The sequence below is a fragment of the Procambarus clarkii genome, chromosome 27 (assembly GCF_040958095.1).
Source record: "Procambarus clarkii isolate CNS0578487 chromosome 27, FALCON_Pclarkii_2.0, whole genome shotgun sequence".
Classification (NCBI taxonomy): Eukaryota; Metazoa; Arthropoda; class Malacostraca; order Decapoda; family Cambaridae; genus Procambarus; species Procambarus clarkii.
Window position 1 is genome coordinate 6,221,412 of NC_091176.1, and position 22,745 is coordinate 6,244,156.

Genomic DNA, 22,745 nt, shown 5'->3' on the forward strand with positions numbered 1-22,745 from the left:
CACTGGCAAATTTTGGGTACACTGTGAGGATATCTTCAAGAATACGAGAGTGAATAAAGTAAAAGCATAATTACTTAAACTAATGTTCAAGTCTATGGACTCTAGGCTAAACATTTCACATTCATAGTCTATGAAAGCATCCTTCTTTTATAAAGTGTGAAGGCAGCCCCTTCATGAAGAGGCTGTGCCTTCCTTCATTGGCGACACTGGGACAACCCCCGACCCCTCTATGACACTCTGTAAAACCATCATTAATTCTGCAAAGTTTAACGAGGTTAGCCATGACCTTCAACCTCTGACACACACATTTTCTCATGTATGTGTGTATATAAAGGGTGTTCCAAAAGTCTGGCCTCATTGGCAAAGCATTAAAGAAAACCAATAGGATTTTTTAAGTATAATTTATGAATTGCATATCAGTATATCAGTTACAATACATGAATCTTGTGGAGTGTTTAGCATTATCAGGAACCGACCTTGAAGTGACACCAGCCACATCGTTCACAAGCCCCCATCTTTATTCTTTCTGCTCATGTTAAATTACCCACCATAATGTAACACTCAGAAAGTTAACCGTTGAATATCTACTAAAGCACAACAAAAGACAAATGAAGAGCGGGTGGTAGGAGAAAAGCACACACAAACTGTATTGGAGGGGACCCAAACATTCCCTCTAATGTGTTATATGTGGTTTCCTCCGAGGCTAAGGGTCCCCTTCTTCCAGCCAGAGGTGGTATTCCCCCCCCCCCCTCTCCTCTCCCTCTCCCTTCCCCCCTCTCCTCTCCCTCTCCCTTCCCCCCTCTCCTCTCCCTCTCCCTTCCCCTCTCTCCTCTCCCTCTCCCTTCCCCCCTCTCCTCTCCCTCTCCCTTCCCCCCTCACCTCTCCCTCTCCCTTCCCCCTCTCCTCTCCCTTCCCCCTCTCCTCTCCCTTCCCCCTCTCCTCTCCCTCTCCCATCCCCCCTCACCTCTCCCTCTCCCTTCCCCCTCTCCACTCCCTTCCCCCCTCTCCTCTCCCTTCCCCCCTCTCCTCTCCCTTCCCCCCTCTCCTCTCCCTCTCCCTTCCCCCCTCTCCTCTCCCTCTCCCTTCCCCCCTCTCCTCTCCTTCTCCCTTCCCCCCTCTCCTCCTCCTCCTCCCTTCCCCCCCTCTCCTCTCCCTCTCCCATCCCCCCTCTCCTCTCCCTCTCCCATCCCCCCTCTCCTCTCCCTCTCCCATCCCCCCTCTCCTCTCCCTCTCCCTTCCCCCCTCTCCTCTCCCTTCCCCCCTCTCCTCTCCTCTCCCTTCCCCCCTCTCCTCTCCCTCTCCCTTCCCCCCTCTCCTCTCCCTCTCCCTTCCCCCCCTCTCCTCTCCCTCTCCCTTCCCCCCCTCCCCTCTCCCTTCCCCTCCCCCCTCTCCTCTCCCTCTCCCTTCCCCCCCTCTCCTCTCCCTCTCTCTCTCTCTCTCTCTGATATTTATTACACACACACACACAGTATATATATATATATATATATATATATATATATATATATATATATATATATATATATATATATATATATATATATATATATATATATATATATATATATATATATATATATATAACAAATAAAAAAAATACTCTATTTATATTATTTATTTACTTTGCTGCAGGTGTGTTTAGTACTATACTGTTTATTTTTATGAAGCCATTTCCCCCCCCCCCCTTTGTTGTTTTATGTGTAAGCAAGTAAGAACTGTGCCATCTGTGAAAGCCAAACAGTTATGGTGTGGTGTTAATGTATGAATTTGAGGGTACAGAGATAATAAGTACAGGAAACCTTGGGAAGAATCTGATTTACACTGTTTAGATTGACAATCAATCCTGTATTGTTCTGCAAAGGAATTAATGAAAATATCCATATTACTCTGTAATCTTAAATTTAGTAGTTGAGCTTATGAGGAGGCACCTTGTCACTCACTGCTGATCATCCACAGCAAATGGATGATGATGAGGAAAATGTTGAGGAAGACAGCTCGGATGAGATGGATGAACAAAAGGGACTGTTGCAAGGCACTTTGGGGGTTACCCGCTCAGTCTTGTCAGTCACAGCATCAACCACATCTAATTTGGTTTCCAGCGTAGCATCTAAACAGTTTTGGAGATCTGCAATAAAGTAAGTGCAAAGCTGCAGTAAGTACTCTTCATGTTGTAGCAAGGTCAAATTCAACCCTTTTGCTGCATAATTAGATTTCAGAAGGGCGAGTGATTTTTAGAAATGTGCTCTGAACACTGAACGTGAAGGAAGCTCTTTTTGAGAAAAACTCAATCATGAAAAGGTGTGCGTGGTTTTAAATTACACTTAATTCATAAACAGAGGAAACGACTGCTGAATGTAATTTATTTGGTCTCTGTTTTGTAAATGTTACAAACAGGTCTATTCACATCTAGGCTTGACTTTCTGCTTGAAACAGTTTAAATTTTTTCTTCAGGATGTAACTTAATGCAGCAAAACAGAAAGCTAATTGTTATGACTCTGGTGAATACAATATAGGCGTACTTCACAGCAAAAGGGTTATCTAGATCAGGATTTTTTAAACTGTGGATTCTGACCCAATAGTAGGTCACAAAATAAGTAAAATAGGTCACAACAAACAGATAAAATCCACAAAAAATAACCAAGTGAGTGTGACAATCTCATTCACATTCATTACTCATCATTGCAGTTTACGAGACTGATGGTACTCTTGTTGCTAGGCGATTGGTGCTCAATTGCTGTATCTTGGTAATTGATTTACACTCGGGAATGATTTTGAGCAATTAAATTTGTCATCATTTTGGATTAAGGTTATAGAAGAATTTCCACTTTTAAGTAAAAAGGCCATCTTGACACTATTAATTTTTACTATAATTTAATTGTGGAAAATTTATATTTCCACATTAACTCATTTGAAAACGAAAGAGAGAAACAAGCTAAACACTCACCAGATATGAGTGTGACATTGTCTTCTTGTGTTCCAAATTGGAATCATCTACATTATAGTACTTATGAACTATCAACCGCATCCTTCTCATTAAATGAAAACTTTATTAAAAGTTATTGTGTACTGTGTATTTTGTTAGAATTTCATGCAAAATATTTATTTTTATTTTTCTATATTCTTCCTAAAACAAATTTGTAATTTAATTTGTCAAAAGTAAATAAAGAAACATAATTAATAGAGGTTGTGTCTGACATATTACACACAGGCATACTGGGTCACAATATTAAGTGCAGTTCTTGCTGCGAGTTGCAGGAAAAAAGTTTGAAAATGCTGATCTAGATTATGGTACTGTATTTAGTTAACTTTGAATTAATAATTATACACTTGGATATCCATAAAAGGGATACTTATAGATTTCACTTAATTATATTGCCTTTTCTTTGTTCCAAATTGTTTCTCTCTCCCCACCTCCCTCCTATCTCCCACCTCCCCCCTATCTCTCCCCCTCCCCCCTGTATCCCCCTATCTCCCCCAACCATCTCCCCCCCCTCTCTCTCTCCCCCTGCCGCCCTATCTCCCCCCCCCCCCTCTCTCTCCCCCCTCTCTCCCCCCCTGCTCCCCTATCTCCCCCCCTCCCCCTCTCCCTCTCCCGTCCTCTCTTTCTTTCTCTCTTTTTCTTTTTTATTTTTTTTTATTTTTCTTTATCTTTTTCTTTCTTTCTCTTTCTTCTTTCTCTCTCTTTCTTTCTTTCTTTTTCTTTCTTTCTTTCATACATTTTCTTTCTTCCATTTTCCCCCCCTTTATTTACAGCATATGCCTTCATTATATAAAATGCATAAAGTTACTACTGGCATGTAAACTGTTTGTCATTGTGTTAACTTGCCTCATTTATGCTGCAGTTGGATGCAGCCACTCCATGAACTGTCATCACGAGGGGAGAATGATCAACTTGTTGAAGACACTAATGTGGATTTTAAGCAGCAAGGTTGCCATGCTTTCTATGCTGACATTATTCCTGATCACCATATTAGCTCTATTGGTAAGAGTTTATGCAACAGTATTGTACAGTACTTCCACTCTGACACTTTCTGGGAGGGAGCCCTCACTTGCTACCCAAGTTGAATCCTGGTTCCAATAAGCCTTAGCCGAGTACACCAGATTCTTCCTGAATCTGGCTCACTTTATACTCGGAGGCAAGGGAAATAGGGATGAGAGAGATCAACCACAAAAACTTGGAAAAAACCCACCATAAAGAATAGTTGCAGCAAAATTTTTTTTAAATGGCGCTGTTTGTCGACAGAATTGTATTTGTGCTGCTTTTTCAGCCATGTTCCCCTCTTTTTTATCTCTTTCTTTTTATTTGTTCTCAACTCATTTTATTCTTTATGCTCAATTAGTATTAAGCTTTAGTCATTTAAGTTTTTCATGCCCGAAACGCTTTGCGTAATAATGGCTTTAGGCATTGTATGTACTAGCCCTATCTATAAATCCATCACTCTTTGTAAAATCTCTTGTATGTATGTACCTTACCTAAATAAACATTTGATTTGATTTGATAAACATTTGATTTGATTTGATTTGAAAACAAGTGACTGTATATGGAGGACTGATTTTAATGGATACAGTTCATGTACATCTATGGAAGGAGGAAGAAAATACTTATCCTAATGGTGTTTAAAGAAGAGAGTCAATATATCCTTGTGTATGGGTAAGGGGGGGTGTGGTTCTCAATTCTGCACTCTCTGGGGGGACCCCCGTCTGTTTCCTGCAGCTATCAGACTGATATCTGCCATATTAGTCTATAGCATCAGTTACTGGAATCCTTATGCTTACTGGGAACTATGAGCCAGAACTTGGTTCTCTCAGAGAGGCAGGGAGCAATGGATTATGTACACTCCACTTTGTGAGAGTATAGTCATGTCTGCCATCGACTGAGGGGTATCCCCCAGAAAGGTAAGTGAACCATTACAAGCCCCAACTGGTAAAACATTGCAAGCCAAGACTGAACAGAGGCCTAGAATTTTGCCCCCCACCCCCAAGAGAAAATAACAAACAAGCAAATGTCCACTCAACCAGCATGCTTGCTCTTTAAGAGCTTCCCACCCCCACCCCCCTCCCCTGGATTTTACCCTGTGCATTTGTGCCAGTTGTGTGTGTTTTGTGCGTCTAAGGTTACCTTCCCTAGGCACCACGGTACGTACGCCCCTTGCATGTTCAGGGTTTTCTTCCCTGGGACATTTGGGATTACACTCTTGTTGAGGTTGGTGTCGCTTTTCATTGATCTTGCCCTTAGGGTTCAGCAGGGGTGTCATGGGGGGGGGGCTCTTTCTGGCTCTAGGTAGGAAATTTTGTTGTTGTTGTTGTTGGCTGGGGCACATGGTGTTTTGTGCAGCTTGCATAATCGCAGTGGTCATGACACTCTGGCCTCTGGTTGTTTGTGGTGTATTTTCGAGGGTTTCAAGTTTTTTTTTCTTTTCCTAAAGGAGGCCTGCCTAGCTTTTGATTAGGTTCACCTAAGTTGTGTTTGGTGCTCCTCCTCTGGCCCCTTGAGGTTGCACTCACTGCTTTGTGGGGTCAGTTTGCCCTCCTGGGGCCAGGATTCCTTCTCCTGCAGGGCCTGGTAAACCCCCTTGGGGCCCTGTGCGACTATGGGTATGTCTTCCAAGACCCCACTCACTTTGTGTGAGTTTGAAGGTTGTTTGTTGCCCTTGTCACCTTGCCAGGGCAACGATCATCTGTTCTGCCTCCGTCATGCTGCTTGTTGGGTCGGTGACACTTACAACCCGGAGTTATGTGGATCTTGTTTATCGCTCGTCCTCCACCTTACCCATTCTTCTTTGGAAAACCTCAGAGATCAGGCAGCGGCTGCATTGCAGTTTAGGTTTTTGTTGTTGCAATGCGCCCTGGTAGTGGTCCGGTCGGATGCCCCAGAGCTGCCCTGTTCTGGTTTTAAGGACCCGAAATTGGGGCTGTTGGTCACTTTAATCTTGGTTTTGCCCGCTCTCCTCATGCCTTCCCCGGTGAGAGTGGTTCGCCCTTCTCCTCCCTCCCATGTTCCCGCCTCCCAAATGTCTGAGGGTTTCGGAGTTGGAGCGGGGTTTAGCTCGGGACGAGACTTGGGCGGCTTCGGGTGCTGCCACATCCGATGTGGGTATGGAGTCGGTTGAGCCTGATCATCCTGCCGAGGCTTCTAAGTTCTCCCAGCAGACCCCCTTCTTGGAGGTTTTTTCCTTGGACTCTGCCTTTTCTTTAGGGGCAGTGGGCGTGGATGTGGGTTCTGCCCTGGGACCTGTGTCGGGGGTTCCTGGAGCATTGAGGAAGTCTCCTCGAGACTTTTGGGGTGACCCTGACTGGGCTTTGGTGCCTTCGGGAGAGTTACCTTACCTTACCTTGCAGTTACCATGCGGTGATTTTGGGGCTTGGTGTCCCCACGGCCCAGTCCTCAATCAGGCCTCCTAGGGCAGAGGTTGTTGTTGCAGTGTTCTAGGTTTTCGTATCCTCCTTCCCTGTGTGAATTTGATTTGGGGGTAACCCTCCAGGGTTCATTTCTGGGTTCCTTGGGTTCTTCGGATTCGTCTTTCCAGAGGTTTTCTACCTCTTGAGGTTATCTTGAGATGATTTCGGGGCTTTAGTGTCCCCGCGGCCCGGTCCTCGACCAGGCCTCCACCCCCAGGAAGCAGCCCGTGACAGCTGACTAACACCCAGGTACCTATTTACTGCTAGGTAACAGGGACATTCAGGGTGAAAGAAACTTTGCCCATTTGTTTCTGCCTCGTGCGGGAATCGAACCCGCGCCATAGAATCACGAGTCCTGCACGCTATCCACCAGGCTACGAGGCCCCACATCTTGGATTTCCTCTGCGAAGGTTCGGGTTGCCCTTAGTGCATTCTTCCTGCGAGACCTGGAATTCGCCTCTGTTTTGGACCCGTCCTATTTTGAGTTCGGTTCCTCTTCCCCATACTGGGTGCGTTATGAGATTCCAAGGTCTTCCTGGCTTGCAAACTGCCCTTTCTTTGCTCTTGGGGCTTGGCACTGTTTTTCTCATACTATCACGCTTGAGTTGTATGAGGTCTCCTTGGTGTTACAGGTATTCTTGGGAGGCACTCTTGAGTTCCTCAAGGAGTGCCTTTACGCCCTTGCGCGCTTTCTCGTGAGGTTGGGTTGCTGCAGTTGCACTCTCAGGTCCCTGTGCTTTCGGCTGCATTGGTTGCCGAGGAGCATCGCGCTCGTGGTCATTTGCCCTTGGTCTTGCGCTTCTTTAGTCTTCTGGAGCTGTCTTCGGACTATCTTTCGGATGATGTGGAGGCACCAAGTGCTGAGCCTTCAACTGCAGTGCTGGTCTCAGCAGCTCGGGTATTGGCAGTGTTGCTGAAGCTGTTTGTCCCCTAACTACCGGGAGGCAGTTTCCATGTTTTTGCCTCTTGTCTCGCGTGTCGACAAGCCATCCTTGCCCTCTCTCTCTTGACTCCGCTTGTGCCTGACTCTTCAGTCTTCGACTCCCTTTTGTCCATTGTTGTTTTCCGATGTCATTGTGACTGTTTTTGACGGCAGCATCTTCCAGTTGCCGTCCTATTTCCAATTTGTTGGTACTCCAGGGGTTTAGTTCTTGCTCTTCCTGGAGTGGTATTTCCAGGGCTTGGGCTTCGGTAGTTTGAGGTGGGTTATTGGTGCCAGCTTCTAAGTCACTGTTTCCTTTGAGGCCTTCTTCGTCTGGTCAGCTCAGTGGTCACACTGCACGAAGGTTGGCTTCTCGGAGGTTGCGTCAGTCCTTTCGCGGGTCGCCCCACTGACTGGGGGGGGGGGGGGGATGCTGGCCCTGTTTGCCCATGCTTGGTCCCACGATTCATGGGTGTTTCGGGTCTTGTCATCCAACCTTTGGGGGCATTGGGCAGCAGCTCCTCCTCCTCTTAGATGTTCGGGGCAGGCTTCCTCCCCCTTCTCTTTGTCAGGTTATCTTGGAGTAGGTGTACTTGGATGTGGTTGAAACGACCTCGTCCCTCAAGTTGGTTTCTTACTTGTTCCCAGTTCCGAAATGGGACTGTGTGGATCTTTGGTTCATTCTTGGCTTGTCCTGTCTCAACCGTTGGATTCCTTGCTCTCCTTTCGGATGACCACTCTGTCCCAGGTCCGCCCTTTTCTCGATCTGGGTTCTTGGATGGTGTCCCTGGAACTCGAGGATGCTTATTGGCACGTTCCTATTTACCTGGGGTTCAGGGATTGGTTAGGTTTCGTGGTGGGGCATCAGGCTTACCGCTTTTGTTGCCTTCCATTCGGGCTGAATCCGGCACCTCGCATTTTTACGCTTCTTACCCAGGTCATGGTGGCTTGTCTTCGTCTGTTAGGTGTTCAGGTGTTGACCTACCTTGATGACAGGTTGGTGTGAGCTCCCAGCTGGTCTGCTTGTCTGCTCGCCAGGAATTCTTTTTTCCCAGCTCGCCAGGTTCAGGTTCCTGGTGAACTAGAGGAAGTTCCATTTGGTTCCGTCCCAGGTTCGGACTTAGCTGGGGTCTGGTTTGGGATTCTCGAACGGCATCCATGTCCCTCCCTCCTGCTGTGTTGCTCCGGCTGCGGTCCTGCCTTCGGCTGTTCCTGGAGGGGAGGTCCCGGGTCACTCATTGGTTGCTTGAACAGCTGTGCCAGAGTGAACTTCACCTTGCTGGTTTTTCCGCTAGGCCGGGTTTTGCTTCGGAGGCTGTTCTGGTTCCTTCAGAGCAGTCCTCTCCATCACACTTGCAATTGATGGGTTTGTCTCCTGAGGGGCCTTGCGTCGGTTGCTGTGTTTTCGGCTTCCTCCTTCGTTTTTTTGGGGTTCGGTTTCTTGGCGTCTACCCATTTCCTCGCTCGATGTGTTCTGACCAGTGTTCATCAGGCCGGTCAGGGTCGTTGGGGTCCGTTGTTCCGTCAAGCTCACAGCACGGTGCAGGAACTTGCGATGGTTTGGTGCTCGCTCAGGGATCAGTGATCCGGCTCCATTCGGACTGCACCCTGATGGTTCATTGGCTGATCCAGGGGGGGGTTGCTTCGGTCCACGGCTCTTTGGAGCTGGTTGCTTAGAGTGGCTCTTCTGCTGAGCTTTCGGGGTTTAGCTCTCTGTGCGGATCACATCCGGGGATTGTCCAGCATCCTGGTGGACAATCTGTCTCGGTTCATTCCTCTGTCCATGGAATAACTGGTCGATGCTGATTCCTTCAGTTGGCTTTGCCGGATGTTCGGGTACCAGAACGTGAACCTCTTTGCACTTGGTTTCTGTGCCTCCCAGTGTATGTGGCACCCTTTGCAATAGACACTTTTTGGCTGGATTGGTTGAGGTGGGAGTTCCTTTACATCTTTTCCACAGTCCAGCTGTTGCTTTGGGTTCTGGCTCAGCTCGAATCCTTATGGGGGTGAGTGATTCCTCTGGTTCCATGGTGGCTAGCCCAGCCTTGGTTTCAGGGGCTGCTTGTTCGGTGTCTGATTCCGAAAGTTTATTCGCGGCTCCTCCTCTTTCAGCAGGTCAAGCCAGTGAAGTACCTAGCTGGTTTGCCCTACTCTTCCGCTCTTCACGTTTCGTGTTTTTGATGCGAGTGTATCACCATTTGTATGGTGATCAGGTGGCTTCTCTCTTGGTGTCCCAACTGTGGTCTTCCTCTTAGCAACAGTATGAATTCTCTTGGCATTCTTGTCCCCATTTCCTTTCCCTTTGTAGGTTGTTGTCCATTTTGGATCGTGTTGTTTTATTCTTTCTCTCTTGGCTTTTTCAGGATCTGGATCTTATGCTGAATATTGTTGCTTCTTATCGTCCAGTGCTGGCAGAGGTGCTTTAGCTTGCGTTCGGGGTGGATGTCACTTCTGCTCTTTTTTGCAAGCTCTCTCGTGCATTTTTCACCTCCAGCCTGCTCATGCGCTGCCCGATCCATCCTGGTCTTTGGTTTGGGTGCTCTCTTTTTCTCTATTCTCCTCCATTTGTTGTGTCCCTCCTCGGTTCAGGATTGCTTTGGTTAGGCTTTGTTTTTGTTGGCTTGGCCTCTGGGGGTCAGGTTTGGTAGCTTCATGCTCTCCTTCAGCACAAGGGTTTCTGCTTCTTTGGTCCTGGGGTCGTTTTGTTTGTTTGCTGCTGTTGTCTTTTCTGGCGAAGAATGAGACTGGGGGCGCCAGTCTCATTCCGAAGGGGTCCGTGGGGTATTGATGTTTGGTTGGTCTTGCCAGGGGTACATCATGTTTTGTGTCTGGTTGCAGCTCTCCACCGTTATCTGCGCGCCTTGGGTTCTGTGTTCGGGAACATGCTTTGAGTAGATCCGGTGTCCCTCGTTCCCTGTTTCAGGGCTTGGGGTCTCTCAGGTCATCTGCAGGGTTATCAAGTAAAGCCAGCCTGCAGTCTTTCCTTGTGCCCGTGATGTGCGGAAATTTGCAGCTCTTGCTGCAGTTTTTGGTAACATGTCTAAGAGTGACATTCAGGCACGGGGGTTTTAGAGGTCGAACAGGGTCCCGGGTGCCCGTTATCCTGTGAACGTTCTGGAGCCCTCAGCGGTCTCGTGTGGCCTTAGGCCGTCGATTACAGGCTGTTGTCTGTCTTCGTCTTTAGGCATGTGTTGCTGCCACCTCCTGGGTAAGTCCCTTTTTTACTTATGTCGGGTATATAGCTGCAGGGAGCCAATGGGGCTCCTCCCCCAAAAAAAGTGTTGCACATAATGAAATGCCATTTTCTGGGTTGATCCCCGGAAGCTCCCTGCCACCCTCCCTCCCTCCCTCCCTCTGGTCGGTGGTTTGTTATCAATCTTCGAAGTGCCAGTGTGAGGGCTTGGATTGCCTGGGTGGTGCCCCCTCCCCCCTCCCAAAGAGGGAGATCGTTAACAAGCGGACAAGCGGGCACGGTGAGTGAGTGGGCATTTGGGAGCTTTTGGTGGGAGTTCTTGGCCTCTGTTCAGTCTTGGGTGCAATGTTTTACCAGTTGGGGCTTGTAATGATTCGCCTATCTTTCTGGGTGATATCAAGTCGGGTTGGTTGATAACAGACATGACTATACTCTCATAAAGTGGAGTGTTCATAAGCTATAGCTTCCTTTGAATCTCTGAGGGAACCAGGTTCTAGCTCATGGTTTCAGGTAGGCATAAGGACTCCAGTAACTGATGCTCTTGACTAATATGACTCATATCAGTCTGATAGCAGCAGGTAGCCTCCAGGGCTTGACCTAGAAAATGGCGTTTCATTACTTTCAATGCTGGTTTTTTACGTGGAAATTTATGAACCTCTTATTTCACACACCAAATTTGTGCCAAAATTTGTTGTAGCCCCGCTCACAATGACTGATGCTGGACTGTCAAGGCTTGCCCTCTCTGGAGATATGATGATGGGTCAGGGGCCTACTGTCACAGCATTGATTCCTTTATATTATTGCAATGTGTCTTGAGATTTAGCTTGTCTGGATTGAGCTTCTCTGGCTGCCACCTAGTCTCTCCACAATGTTGAGGCTCTGGGCTCTGAAGGGGATGTAGGCTCCCACTCTGCAGCAGGAAAAGGTCACAGGGCAATGGGGGTTTTCCAATAGAGGGTCCTTGGCTGCCTTTCAGCCCTCTTTGGTACAGTAGCACCTTCAAAATTGAGAACATGTCATTCTGGATCTGATGTGAATTTGAGTGAAGTGCAGATTTTAAAAACATTTCTCTCCTCACCTCATAGTGTGAACCAGATTTTGGTCCTGGCAAAAGGTGCAGGGCCTTTTGTGTGTTATACACTTCTGGGATTATACTTTTCATTATGGCACATCCCAAACATAATAGCAACTCCCTGAAGCTGGAAGAAATAAGTCAGTGATTCCTATCATCTTCATTTCTGATGAAACTATTCATCAACTTTATGCAGCACATATGTGTGGCTGTGAAGTGGCGGGCTAGCTTAGTAATACTGTTCATGTAGATCTATTATCGAGGTGGTAGCCTCCAAAGTCCCCATTTGTTCACTACTGTGGAGTGGTTCCAAGACACACTGCACTTGCTACCAGAGCTGTAAATAGATTTTGGGAGCACATCCTATTTATTGAATATAACATCATTCTATTTGTGTTAATGATACTGTATTTCCAAAGTTATCCCTTGTAGAAATTTACTCCTTTGTAGAAATTGAGGGCTTTCTGTATTTTTTCTTTTATATTTCATAATAAGTTACCATAAGTCTCTCTACAGCCTTCTTCAATTAAAATTTAGTAACTGGAATGGGGAGATATACAGATACTGATACTGCAGTTATATATAGGCTTGCCAATTGCTACAGTTTTATGTTAATTGCTACAGTATAAACACATTTTCTACGCAGGCAAATAAATTCATCTCGTTTTATTAACTTACATTTACAAATTGTCCATGAATACTGTCACACTGTTCATTGTGGCATGCTATACAAGTACAGGTCATGATATAGTTCAGGAGCTAGGTGGTCAACTAGCACAACTCTGTTGAAACTTCTCATTTAGGTCAAAAATGATACATTTCACCACAAATTTAAAATGTTGAAGTAATAAGATTATGTGCATTACTTTATTTTGGCCCTGAGCATGTTGAAAGGTACAAAAGCTGAAATTTCTGCTGCAGCACAATTTTAATATATATTATTGATAACCCTCAAGTGAGCAAAAAGTCAGGTCCTTGACAGTGGAGGGAGTTGTTGCCTCTTTACACTGTGCAGTGATCCAACCCATCCTCCTGTTTAGATAGCACTTTTTGTGACTGTGTGGACAATGGCACATGTATTGATGCAATGGACAATTATATAGTAGAATTTGGTAGTGTTCACTTTATAAGAGTCCAGAATAATTAAAACTAATGTACGTATATGTATGTATGTATGTACTATATGTATACATACTCAGCATGTACCGAGACTCAGCATGTACACCGGGACCCGGTGGCTGAGCGGACAGAACACTGGACGCGTGATCCCGGGCGCCGGCAAGAAACAATGGGCAGAGTTTCTTTCACCCTGATGCTCCTGTTACCTAGCAGTAAATAGGTACCTGGGAGTTAGTCAGCTGTCACGGGCTGCTTCCTGGGGGTGGAGGCCTGGTCTAGGACCGGGCCACGGAGACACTAAGCCCTGAAATCATCTCAAGATAACTAGGCCTAGGATGGGTAGGTTTGATTAGCTTTTATTAGCAACATAAAAGCAAAACCTTGTCTGGTTTGTCCAAATTCAACAGTACCAAATTATACTTTCTAATTGTCCATTACATATATATATATATATGTAAAATAGTCCACACTGTTACTGTAAGTACTAACAGGAGGATGGGCTGCAGCAAAGCATATAAGAAAATACAGTAATTTCACAATTTTTGTGATGTTTGAATTTTTGTTTCACCCACAGCGCTGTTATACATGATTCCCAAATAATAATAATGATTATATTATATACCACATCATGGTACAGGGGTAAGGTGTGTGGCTGGGAGTGCCTTGATTGCTGGTTCAAGACACCTGATTACTCCAGTTAATATTCTCATTGATATATCATGTTAGTGTTGATTTTGTTATGTAAATATTAATAATAATAATATTGCACAGACAAATCACATTAACATGATGTATCAATGACAAAATCAGTAGGAGCCGTGGTGATGATTTGAACCTATGCTCTGGGTACTCCTAAGCAAACGCCTTAGACGACTAGACCATGACAAGGTAAGACGATTGCTACCATGGATTCCACTGAATCCACAAGGGTTCCTGAGACTTTCACTGAAGCCTAACCAGAGTTTCCCCTCCCCCCCCCCCCTCCATGCACTTTGACTTTGTCATCTAGGAATTCTACCTCTAATGCTTCCTCATTCAATGCACAGAGAAATCATATTAATATGATTTTGGTTACACTGGCTCGGCTTCAGTGGAAGCCTCAGGGGACCCACGTGGATTCAGTAGAATCCCAGGTTGCAATCCTTTTACCTTGTCGTGGCCTAGTCGTCTAAGGCATTTACTTGGGAGTACCCAGAGCATAGGTTCAAATCATCATAACGGCTCCTAATGTGATTTCCTTGTGCAATAATAATATTATAATAATAATATTTTATTATTTATAAAAAAAAGAGATCAGATTAGAGTTTCATTGAGCCACTAATTATGTGCACAGTTTTGGGCACTTCTTAAGATTTATGAATTAGTGCATTTTTTGGGTAATAATGGCGCAGTGCAGGGGGTAAACCCCTGCACTGCGCACCTGTTATTGGCAAAAACTTCAAAGTACTGTACAATTGTTAAGGACATATTTTTGTTGTTTTTATAAATATTCAGGAAGTGCTAATGCAAAAATGTTTCCAAACTAAACTATTTTCATTTCAAAACACAAAGTGTTATGAAAACATTAAAATATAGCCTAATTAAAAAAAAACGGACAACTCTCAAAACGTCATTTGTTGACTGGCGCAGTTGAGGGGTTAATACTGTGAGATGCAAGTTAACATATATAAATCTAAACATTTGTGTAAATATTGTAGATGATAGCATTTTCTCGAGTGATACATAATGCAACATTCATTCTTGTTAGGTGCAAGCTACAAGAGTTATGCATTGCCCTCCATTTCCAATCCTGCCCTCGAGTTCTCCTTAGCCCTACTGCGTATTGCTCTGATTGAAGAGACCCTCACCCAAGGCAACACCATTAAGACGAATAAAACAGGTATGACCACATTACATTAAAAATTTGTTTGACATGCAAGAAATATTGTTCTGTACTCTGTTCACCAAGATTTCTTCTAATACAGTGTTAATTGAGTGCATTATCTTTGCATATGAAATAAACAGATATCTTAACTAAGTAATTAAGCTTGCCAGCTTTATCTGTTCTTTAATATGTACAACTCCAAGTAGGAGCATGTTTTATTGTTATTTCCTAATTATCATTTGTATTCTAATAAGCCAGAATTTGCCATTGTAACAGTAGTGGCAGAAGTTGCCCGAGGAGTACTGCGAGAAGACTTGTCTCTTGGGTTGTGCTTTATGTTGATGTTGCACCAACCTGAGGATGCCAGGGCTGTGTTAGCTAGTCTTCCACGTACTGATGTCTCATTACAGGTCAGAATCACGTACTTTATTTTAACTTAAATTTTAAACCAATTCGTGGCACCTAATTTATATGAAACTACTATATCCAAAAATCAGGATACACAAAGAGAACATTCTGTAAATAGTCCATTTATTTTATTTTCCGTAAATATTTACAAGAAAGAACAGAGCATTTTATAAAAATATTTGATGTAAGTGGTATGTTATAAAAGCCACTAACATAAATAGTATTTCAGGCAAATATTAGAGGCAACAAATTATTTGGGGAATACATAGAAAATTTGAAGTGATATAGAAGGTAACACTGATACTTTACAGTAAATATTATACAGTATGTGGGAAAACCACATTTCAAAAATTTGAAAATGCTGAACGTCTTTTCAGCTGGTGGCTGTCCTCAGACTACGATAGAAGTGCACTCTCTTAGTTTGCTCTGAGGACGGCCAGCAGCTGAAAACGCTTTCAGCATTCTCTAATTTTTCAAACGTGGTTTTCCCTGCTTACTTGGATCAGTATCAGTGTTCTTATGATCCTTGTTGCATTATACAGAACAGTATATATCGGATGTTTATACTATACACCTCAGGGGTCGGGGCCCAAAAGCAAATTTGCAAGCTTACTGTTCTTACAGAAGCTGCTTTCATCTTTACATTTACAATTCTAAATACAACCACTATTACTCTTATATAACCTAAAGACTGCTATGCAAAATTTTTCAAAAAGTGTACAAGGCATTTGAGTCTTCCATACTTAATTGCAGTCATTGAAACATAGGGTAGTAATTTTACATGCTGCCACCAAGCTATAGGTTGAAGGCACCAGATGTAAATGCAAGCATAAGTATTATGTTAAATTGATTAAATCTATGCAGTCATGCACAGTGCTATGATTTCAATTTTTTCTTTCTTTTCAGATGACCCAGTATTATTATGCTCTACAAATTTATACAAGCCTTCATCCATGGGCTCACCCTAGTATTGCACCAGTGTTCCTACATGACCCTACAGAAGTTATTTTTCATGTTTCTTGCATTATTGACTCCTTAAATTTATCAAGACTTGATGCAGAGCTAAAGCAGTTTATTGAATTATTCAAGAGCACTCAGGAGCTGGTAGCAGACTATGTGCAGGGTCAGGCACTTCAGCGACTGGGTGCTGGTGTAAATATTGACAGATTTTTATCAGATTCAAGTTATAAAGAAGACACTGTTCTTGGCCTAGCTATGACACTGGACAATGAGGTTTTGGATTTAGCTCTCACCTTAGCCAAGAAGTATGAAGTGTCACTGTGGCAGGTGTACATGACTCACTTGCAGCACCTGTTTGATTCTGAGATTAATACGGCAGAACTTAAGAAACATATCAACGAAAAGGATTTGATCCAGACTCTTGGCAATAAGCCTGAGGAGTTTGTATCACGCATGGAGCAGAATGTCTTTCTTACAGTGAATGGTTGTGATCATGAACGCCTAATCCTGTACTACTCGCTGATAGAACAGTGTGGTGGCATGGAACCAGAAAGTAAGGTGGCCCCATCTCACATTAAGCTCCTTAAAAAGCTGAAAGGTTCAGCAGAGGGTTTAAATTATAAATTACTTTTAAAGCCAAATTCAGATGTTTTGGCTATTCTTGGTCCAGTTCTAACTGCCGAAAATGTGAATAATCTTGCTAAGGTTGCCAAGAATGTTCCATGCAAGGAAGGAACTGGCATTGAACCCAGCACTGTTTATTGTGCTTGGGCTCACAAAATGTTTTTTGAAAGTGCAGCTGATAAAAAAAGCAAGACTTCAAGTGACTGGATTCACAGGTATAATAATTTTATAAACTATATAGATCATAACACTGCATGCATGTAAAAACAAACTACCTGTATAGTATAAAGTTTAAAGTCTTGACTGTTTGTTGTGATGATTCAAATAACAGTGTTTGTCTTGCATATAATTGGTACATATTATCAATGGTTTTGGGTCATTAGTGTCATGTGTGCATTATAGCAAGTCTTTTAAACAATTTGCTATTATATAGTTGTTGTTTTGTATGATGTCAACCAGAAATAGTTTATTCCATGTGGGTTGGCAACTAAGTTTATGAAATAGGCACTAAACTCGGTCATTGGGAATTGAGAATATTGAAAGGATAAATATATAATAGTTTATATCTCAATATCAGGAAATTTATTTTAATACAGTATTGTCATTCTCCAGATATGAGTCATGTGGAGAGTATATGCAGAAAATGAACCCTGCTGACATTGTGAAGTTTGTGAAGCAGCTTGTGCTGTGTGATGCAGGAGTTCAGCCTGTGCCATTGGAGGCAAGGATAGAGTTCACCCGCAGGGCCGTTAAGTTTTGTAAGCAGCAACAAAGCAAACAAAAGGTATTTTGGTAAATTATTCGTTATCAGCGGTTCAGTAGTTCCAAACTTACAAGCTGGTAGTAATTGCTATTTTTCTTTTATATATATTAAGCTGTACAGTACAGTATTTACAAAGAATATCCATAGTTGATCTTGTATATATCTACGTATGCTTTAATTATGATCATTATAAGATTCACATTAGTAATTATGGTGAAGCTTCCAGCATTATACAGTATAATTCTTGAAACAAATTAACTTTTATGAAATTGAATAGTAAGTTGATAATAGTGTTTAATAATGTTGATGTGTAAGTAGTTTTACAGCTTGAGTGTTTGTATAAAGCAAGTGTTGCATGTACACATGCCTCTTATTGGACAATGTTAACACTTTCGCGCTTTAGATTAGAGATAACTCGTCGCCGTTTTTTCTTACGATTCCGCATAACAGCCTACTTTTGTAGTCCATCAAAAAAATATTTCTATAAATTCCATTTTTTAACCGAAATGGATGGGGATACTCTCAGATTATATACGTTTTGTAGAGAATTTATTTGCGAATTTTTTGGTACCAGAATGAATATTATATCACAAACTTCTATGAGTAAAAAAAAAAAAAAAACACAAAGTATGTTTGGGGGTGTGGCTCTGGGTGTGGCGGGCGTGTGGCAGTGGGTTCCCTTTAGCCGTTGATATATCCAACACGTGGGAAATATTTGTATGTGTTATGTATATGTCTGTGTAGGGAATTTTACTGCGATCACTGTCATACAAATTATAAAATGTTTCAACAAGTATAAACATGACAAACATCAAACGAACGAAAACAATGCGTTCGTTTCTGCCGCGAATGCATACTGAGCGACGTGGTTCTATATTTGGCGTTTCTCTTACACATGCTTTGTACAAATGTTATACATTTCATCTTATAGAAAATTTTATTGCGAACACATTGGTATAAAAAAGAAATACGTACATAGAAAAGTAGGGTCAGGAAACGTATAAATGTATAAACTTTCCAAGCATGATTTCCCCCCTGTGTTTTCGCCAGTGCGCTCGCGGCTAACTACTCTCCACTTCACACACTCTTGCGGGTGGGCAATTACCTATATTAAACATTCATATGCATATGTCCGTGTAGAGAATTTTATTGCGATTCCAATGATACCAAAATTAGCGATGTAGGACAACTGTAGGCTTCGCAACCATTAAGAGAGTGGAAACATTTTGTTGCTGTTTGGCGCTCTCGGCGAGTGATCTGCATAGTTTATTTGGTATTGATACTCCTTATGCTTGGGCGGCATTTTATAGGTATGCTCTTATAGACAATTTCATTGCGAACACAGTGATACCAAATTTAAATACGTGCGCCTTCAATTATTGTCAGGACAGTCAAAAGAGTGTACACTTTTTCGGTCTTACCGCGTAGGCGCACGAAGTGCCGAAAGCATCTGGGGTACTGTTTTTTTTTGAGCGCTGAGAGCGCGAAAGTGTTAAGACTTGTTTAGATGTTTTAGATGTCCACCTTGTGGACAATGTACCACAAGGTGCATACCACAGCCACAAAAGTGTATTATCAGGAAAAAAAATCAATTCATAGAAATTAGTCACTGCAGATGTGTTGGTCAGGAAGAGATTGGACATCTTTGGCTGAAGGTGAAAATTGAATCTCGAGAGGAAAATGACAAAATATGTAATTAAAAAACAAAACATTTTCTTGCATTTTAAGGAGTGAAATTACTTGGCAATATAAATAATCCACAAGGCACAGTGAGCAGCTAGAATCATTCAGTATTTAGATGAATTCAAATTATGATAATAGTTCAGACATTTTCTGAGCTATCCCACTTTGTTGCTCCATATGACAAGAGGTCACTGTCTAAGTGTGAGTGAGAATCATGGAGTTAGGCTGGACAATATTCCAGGTTCTGGTGTGATGGGAAACATTTCAAGTCTTGCACTGTCATACAGTGCAGTGAAATAATTGGAGGAGAAAAGGTTGCCATACTGTAAACAGTTCAGATAATGTAATTCAAGATGGCCACCAGCATTAATATTAGTAGTGTACACAAGAAGTTAGTAAAATTAGACATTATTGTGAACTATCATGTAGAAATAATCAGTAAATTGAGAGAAAGTAATGCCCACTTGAGTAGCAAAGTATCAGATCTTGAAGCAATAGTGAAAGACATGAAAGAAAGAATGCAAAGAATGGAATCAATGTGAAGCTAAAAGCAAAGCCATGCAGGCAGAAAATAAAGTCTTAAAAATAAAACCTTTGAAGAAGTTAAAGCAAATTTAAACATAAATGACTACAATAGGTTGGGTAAGGAAATCCAACAGGAAAAATAGCTTTTGGTAGTACAGATGAAGGAAGTTACACAAGGAATAGAACAGTGCAAGAAGGATATGCAACTCACTTATGCACAAGTAGCCAAGGAGAAGGAAAAAATAGTAGAAGCAGTAAAGGAAGCCAAACACTGCAGCAACCAGGATAAAACAAACATTAGGCTGGAAGTCAGAAAGAAACTGGCATCAAAACCGAAATTGGTGCAAAACACAATCGATTGGAGCAAGTCCCAATTAATTTTTGATTGCAAAGAAAAGGAGATAACATCTAGGTAAGAAAGAGCAGGAGAAGAAGCAAAAGCAGTTGATAAAAGTGCTGGGCAAGTGGAAGGTCTTACAACCAAAGAGAATGAATGCACCTGCAGGAGAATTGGCAGGTGCGAAAGGGAAAGATCTACCCTTGAGGATCACGCTAAATGGTGCTAAATAGATGGAAGTACTACTAAGGAATGTTAGAAAATTACAAAGTGATGAGGATGGGAAATTATGGACATTAAGATGAGATCTTTCAAAAGAAGACAAGAGAAGCTGAAACTGAACCTCGTACAGGCAAAATACCTAAATGAGAACAGTAACAAAGAAGAAATCAATTATTTTTCTACAAGATTATAGGGATAGGCAAGCCAGTAAAATGGTACAGAAATGCAAACCAACAAAATCACTAGAGAAAGGGGAAGTAAAGAGCAAGGAGAGAGGGAACATGTTCCTGAAAATTGTATACACCAACAAAGGTGGAGTAAGATCAAAGATACTGGAGTTAAGTGATGTAATACAGCTGCAGATGCCAGACATTGTTGCACTCACGGTGGTGAAACTTGAAGATGATATTTTAAATGAGGTCGTATTCCCAAGGGGCTACTCAATTGGAGATGGGACAGAAAAATTAGTAGAGGCAATGGCATTGCTGTGCTGATGAAAGATCACCTAAAGGTAAACAAAATAATGATTTCCAGTCTACGAGAAGTTGACGTAATAGCATTGGAGATCTGCAATCAGGACAAACTAATAATCATAAATGCACATAATCCACTGCCATGCAACACAAGGGAGGAGCTGGATAATGAACGAGGGGGTCTTATAACAATAATGAGAGATTATAGCGAGAGTGGATAGAGATTGATCATTACTGTTGGTAGTCGTTAACTTCAACTTGAAATCCATAGACTGGGAAGCATATGAAGCTAGAACAGAGGATTTTTGGACCTGTAGATTCGTAAACCTCATCCTGGAAACATTCATGTATCAACATGTTAAACAAGCTACAAGGATGAAGGAAGGGGATGTTCCCTCCATGCTGAATTTGATCTTCACCAGGAAAGAGAAAGAGATATTTGATATTCAGTACCTTCTTCCTTTGGGTAAAAGTGACCATGTCTTTTTGGGAATAAAGTATGTAATGCATTATAATCTGGAAGAAAATGAGGAAGTTGCAGCAGTTGAAAATCCTGATTTCAGAAGAGGACATTATGAGGAACTTAGAATTTTCTTTTAGGAATTTGACTGGAAAGACTTGTTGTTAGGCAAGGAAGTAAATGAGATGTGTGTCAAGTTTTGTGAAATATATGATAAAGGCACAAAAAAATTATACCAAAACAGAGATGTAGAACTAGGAAACAGGATTGGTTCAACAGACATTGCGAGAGGGCCAGAGACCAAAAGACACAAAAATGGAATCGGTATAGGAAGAAGACAAACCCCCAAACATACCATCGATACAAAGATGTGAGAAACAACCATACAGCAGTTAGAGAGGCAGAAAGAAATTTTGAGAAAGTGGACAAATATGAAACAGAACCAGGTCTATTTTATAAATTCATCAACAGCAAATTGCATGTAAAGGATAATATTCAGAGGTTGAAAATGGGAAACAGATTCACAGAAAATGAAAGAAATGTGTAAAACATTAAACAAAAAGTTCCAAAGTGTGTTTGCACAAAATGAAATCTTCAGAGAACCAGACACAATTAGAATTCCGGAGAACAACATAGAGGTGTCTAGAGATGCAATGGAAAAAATGCTCAAGGAGCTAAGTAAGAACAAAGCAGTTGGCCCAGATGGAGTTTCACCATGGGTTCTGAGAGAATGTGCACCTGAGCTCAGCATTCCACTTCAACTGATTATTCAGGCATCCCTGTTTACAGGAGTCGAAGTAGATGAGTGGAAAAAGGCTAACATGGTTCTAGTCTACAAAAGTGGCTGCAGGGAAGACCCCCTCAATTTTAGATCTGTATAATTGACAAGTATAATATTGTCAAAATATTGGAAAACAAATAATTAAAACTAAATGGGTAGAACAACTGGAGAAAACCTAAAAATAACCGACGGACAGTATGGTTTGGGATCTGGAAGATCCTGTGTAGCGAATTGACTCGGTTTCTATGGTCGAGCCACATATTTTACAGGAAAGAGAAGGTAGGGTTGATTGCATCTATCCGGACCTAAAAAAGGCTTTCGACGCAGTTCCACATAAGAGGTTGTTCTGGAAACTGGAACATATTAGAGGAGTGACAGGTACGCTTCTAACATGGATGAAAAATGTTCTAACTGACAGAAAAATGAGAGCAGTAATCAGAGGCAATGTATCTTACTGGAGAAATGCCACGATTGGAGTACCACAGATTTCGGTTCTTGCACCGGTAATGTTCATAGTCTTCATAAACGACTTACCAGATGCAATACAGAATTATATGAACATGTTTGCTGCTGATGCTAAGATAATAAGGAAGATAAGTAACTTAGATGATTGTCATGTCCTTCAAGAAGACCTGGACAAAATAAGTGATTGAAGCACCACTTGGCAAATGGAATTGAATGTGAATGAATGCCATGTATTTATTCCACTTAGGAATATGGAATAGGAGAACATAGACCCCCACACGATTTATAAATTATGTGAGAAATCTTTAAAGAATTCAGATACAGAGATCTTGGAGTGGTTCTAGTGAGAGAAAACTATCACCTGGTGATCACATTAAGAACATTGTGCGAGGGGCCTATGCTACACTTTCTAATTTCAGAATTGCTTTTAAATACATTGATGGCAAAATACTAAAGAAATTATTCATGACTTTTG

The 22,745-nt window shown here is 42.3% G+C and overlaps 1 protein-coding gene across 3 annotated transcripts in view; it reads left to right on the top strand.

Annotated features, from left to right (window-relative positions):
- LOC123762748 (NBAS subunit of NRZ tethering complex-like) overlaps nt 1–22,745 on the top strand; it is a 504,795-nt gene that overhangs the window by 419,611 nt on the left and 62,439 nt on the right. For all 3 annotated transcript variants that reach the window (XM_069332294.1, XM_069332295.1, XM_045749508.2), the window contains exons 27-32: nt 1,957–2,135; nt 3,843–3,982; nt 14,453–14,584; nt 14,846–14,979; nt 15,884–16,776; nt 17,174–17,345. In XM_069332294.1, the coding sequence (XP_069188395.1) occupies nt 1,957–2,135; nt 3,843–3,982; nt 14,453–14,584; nt 14,846–14,979; nt 15,884–16,776; nt 17,174–17,345 (1,650 nt within the window). The remainder of the gene's footprint in view (nt 1–1,956; nt 2,136–3,842; nt 3,983–14,452; nt 14,585–14,845; nt 14,980–15,883; nt 16,777–17,173; nt 17,346–22,745) is intronic.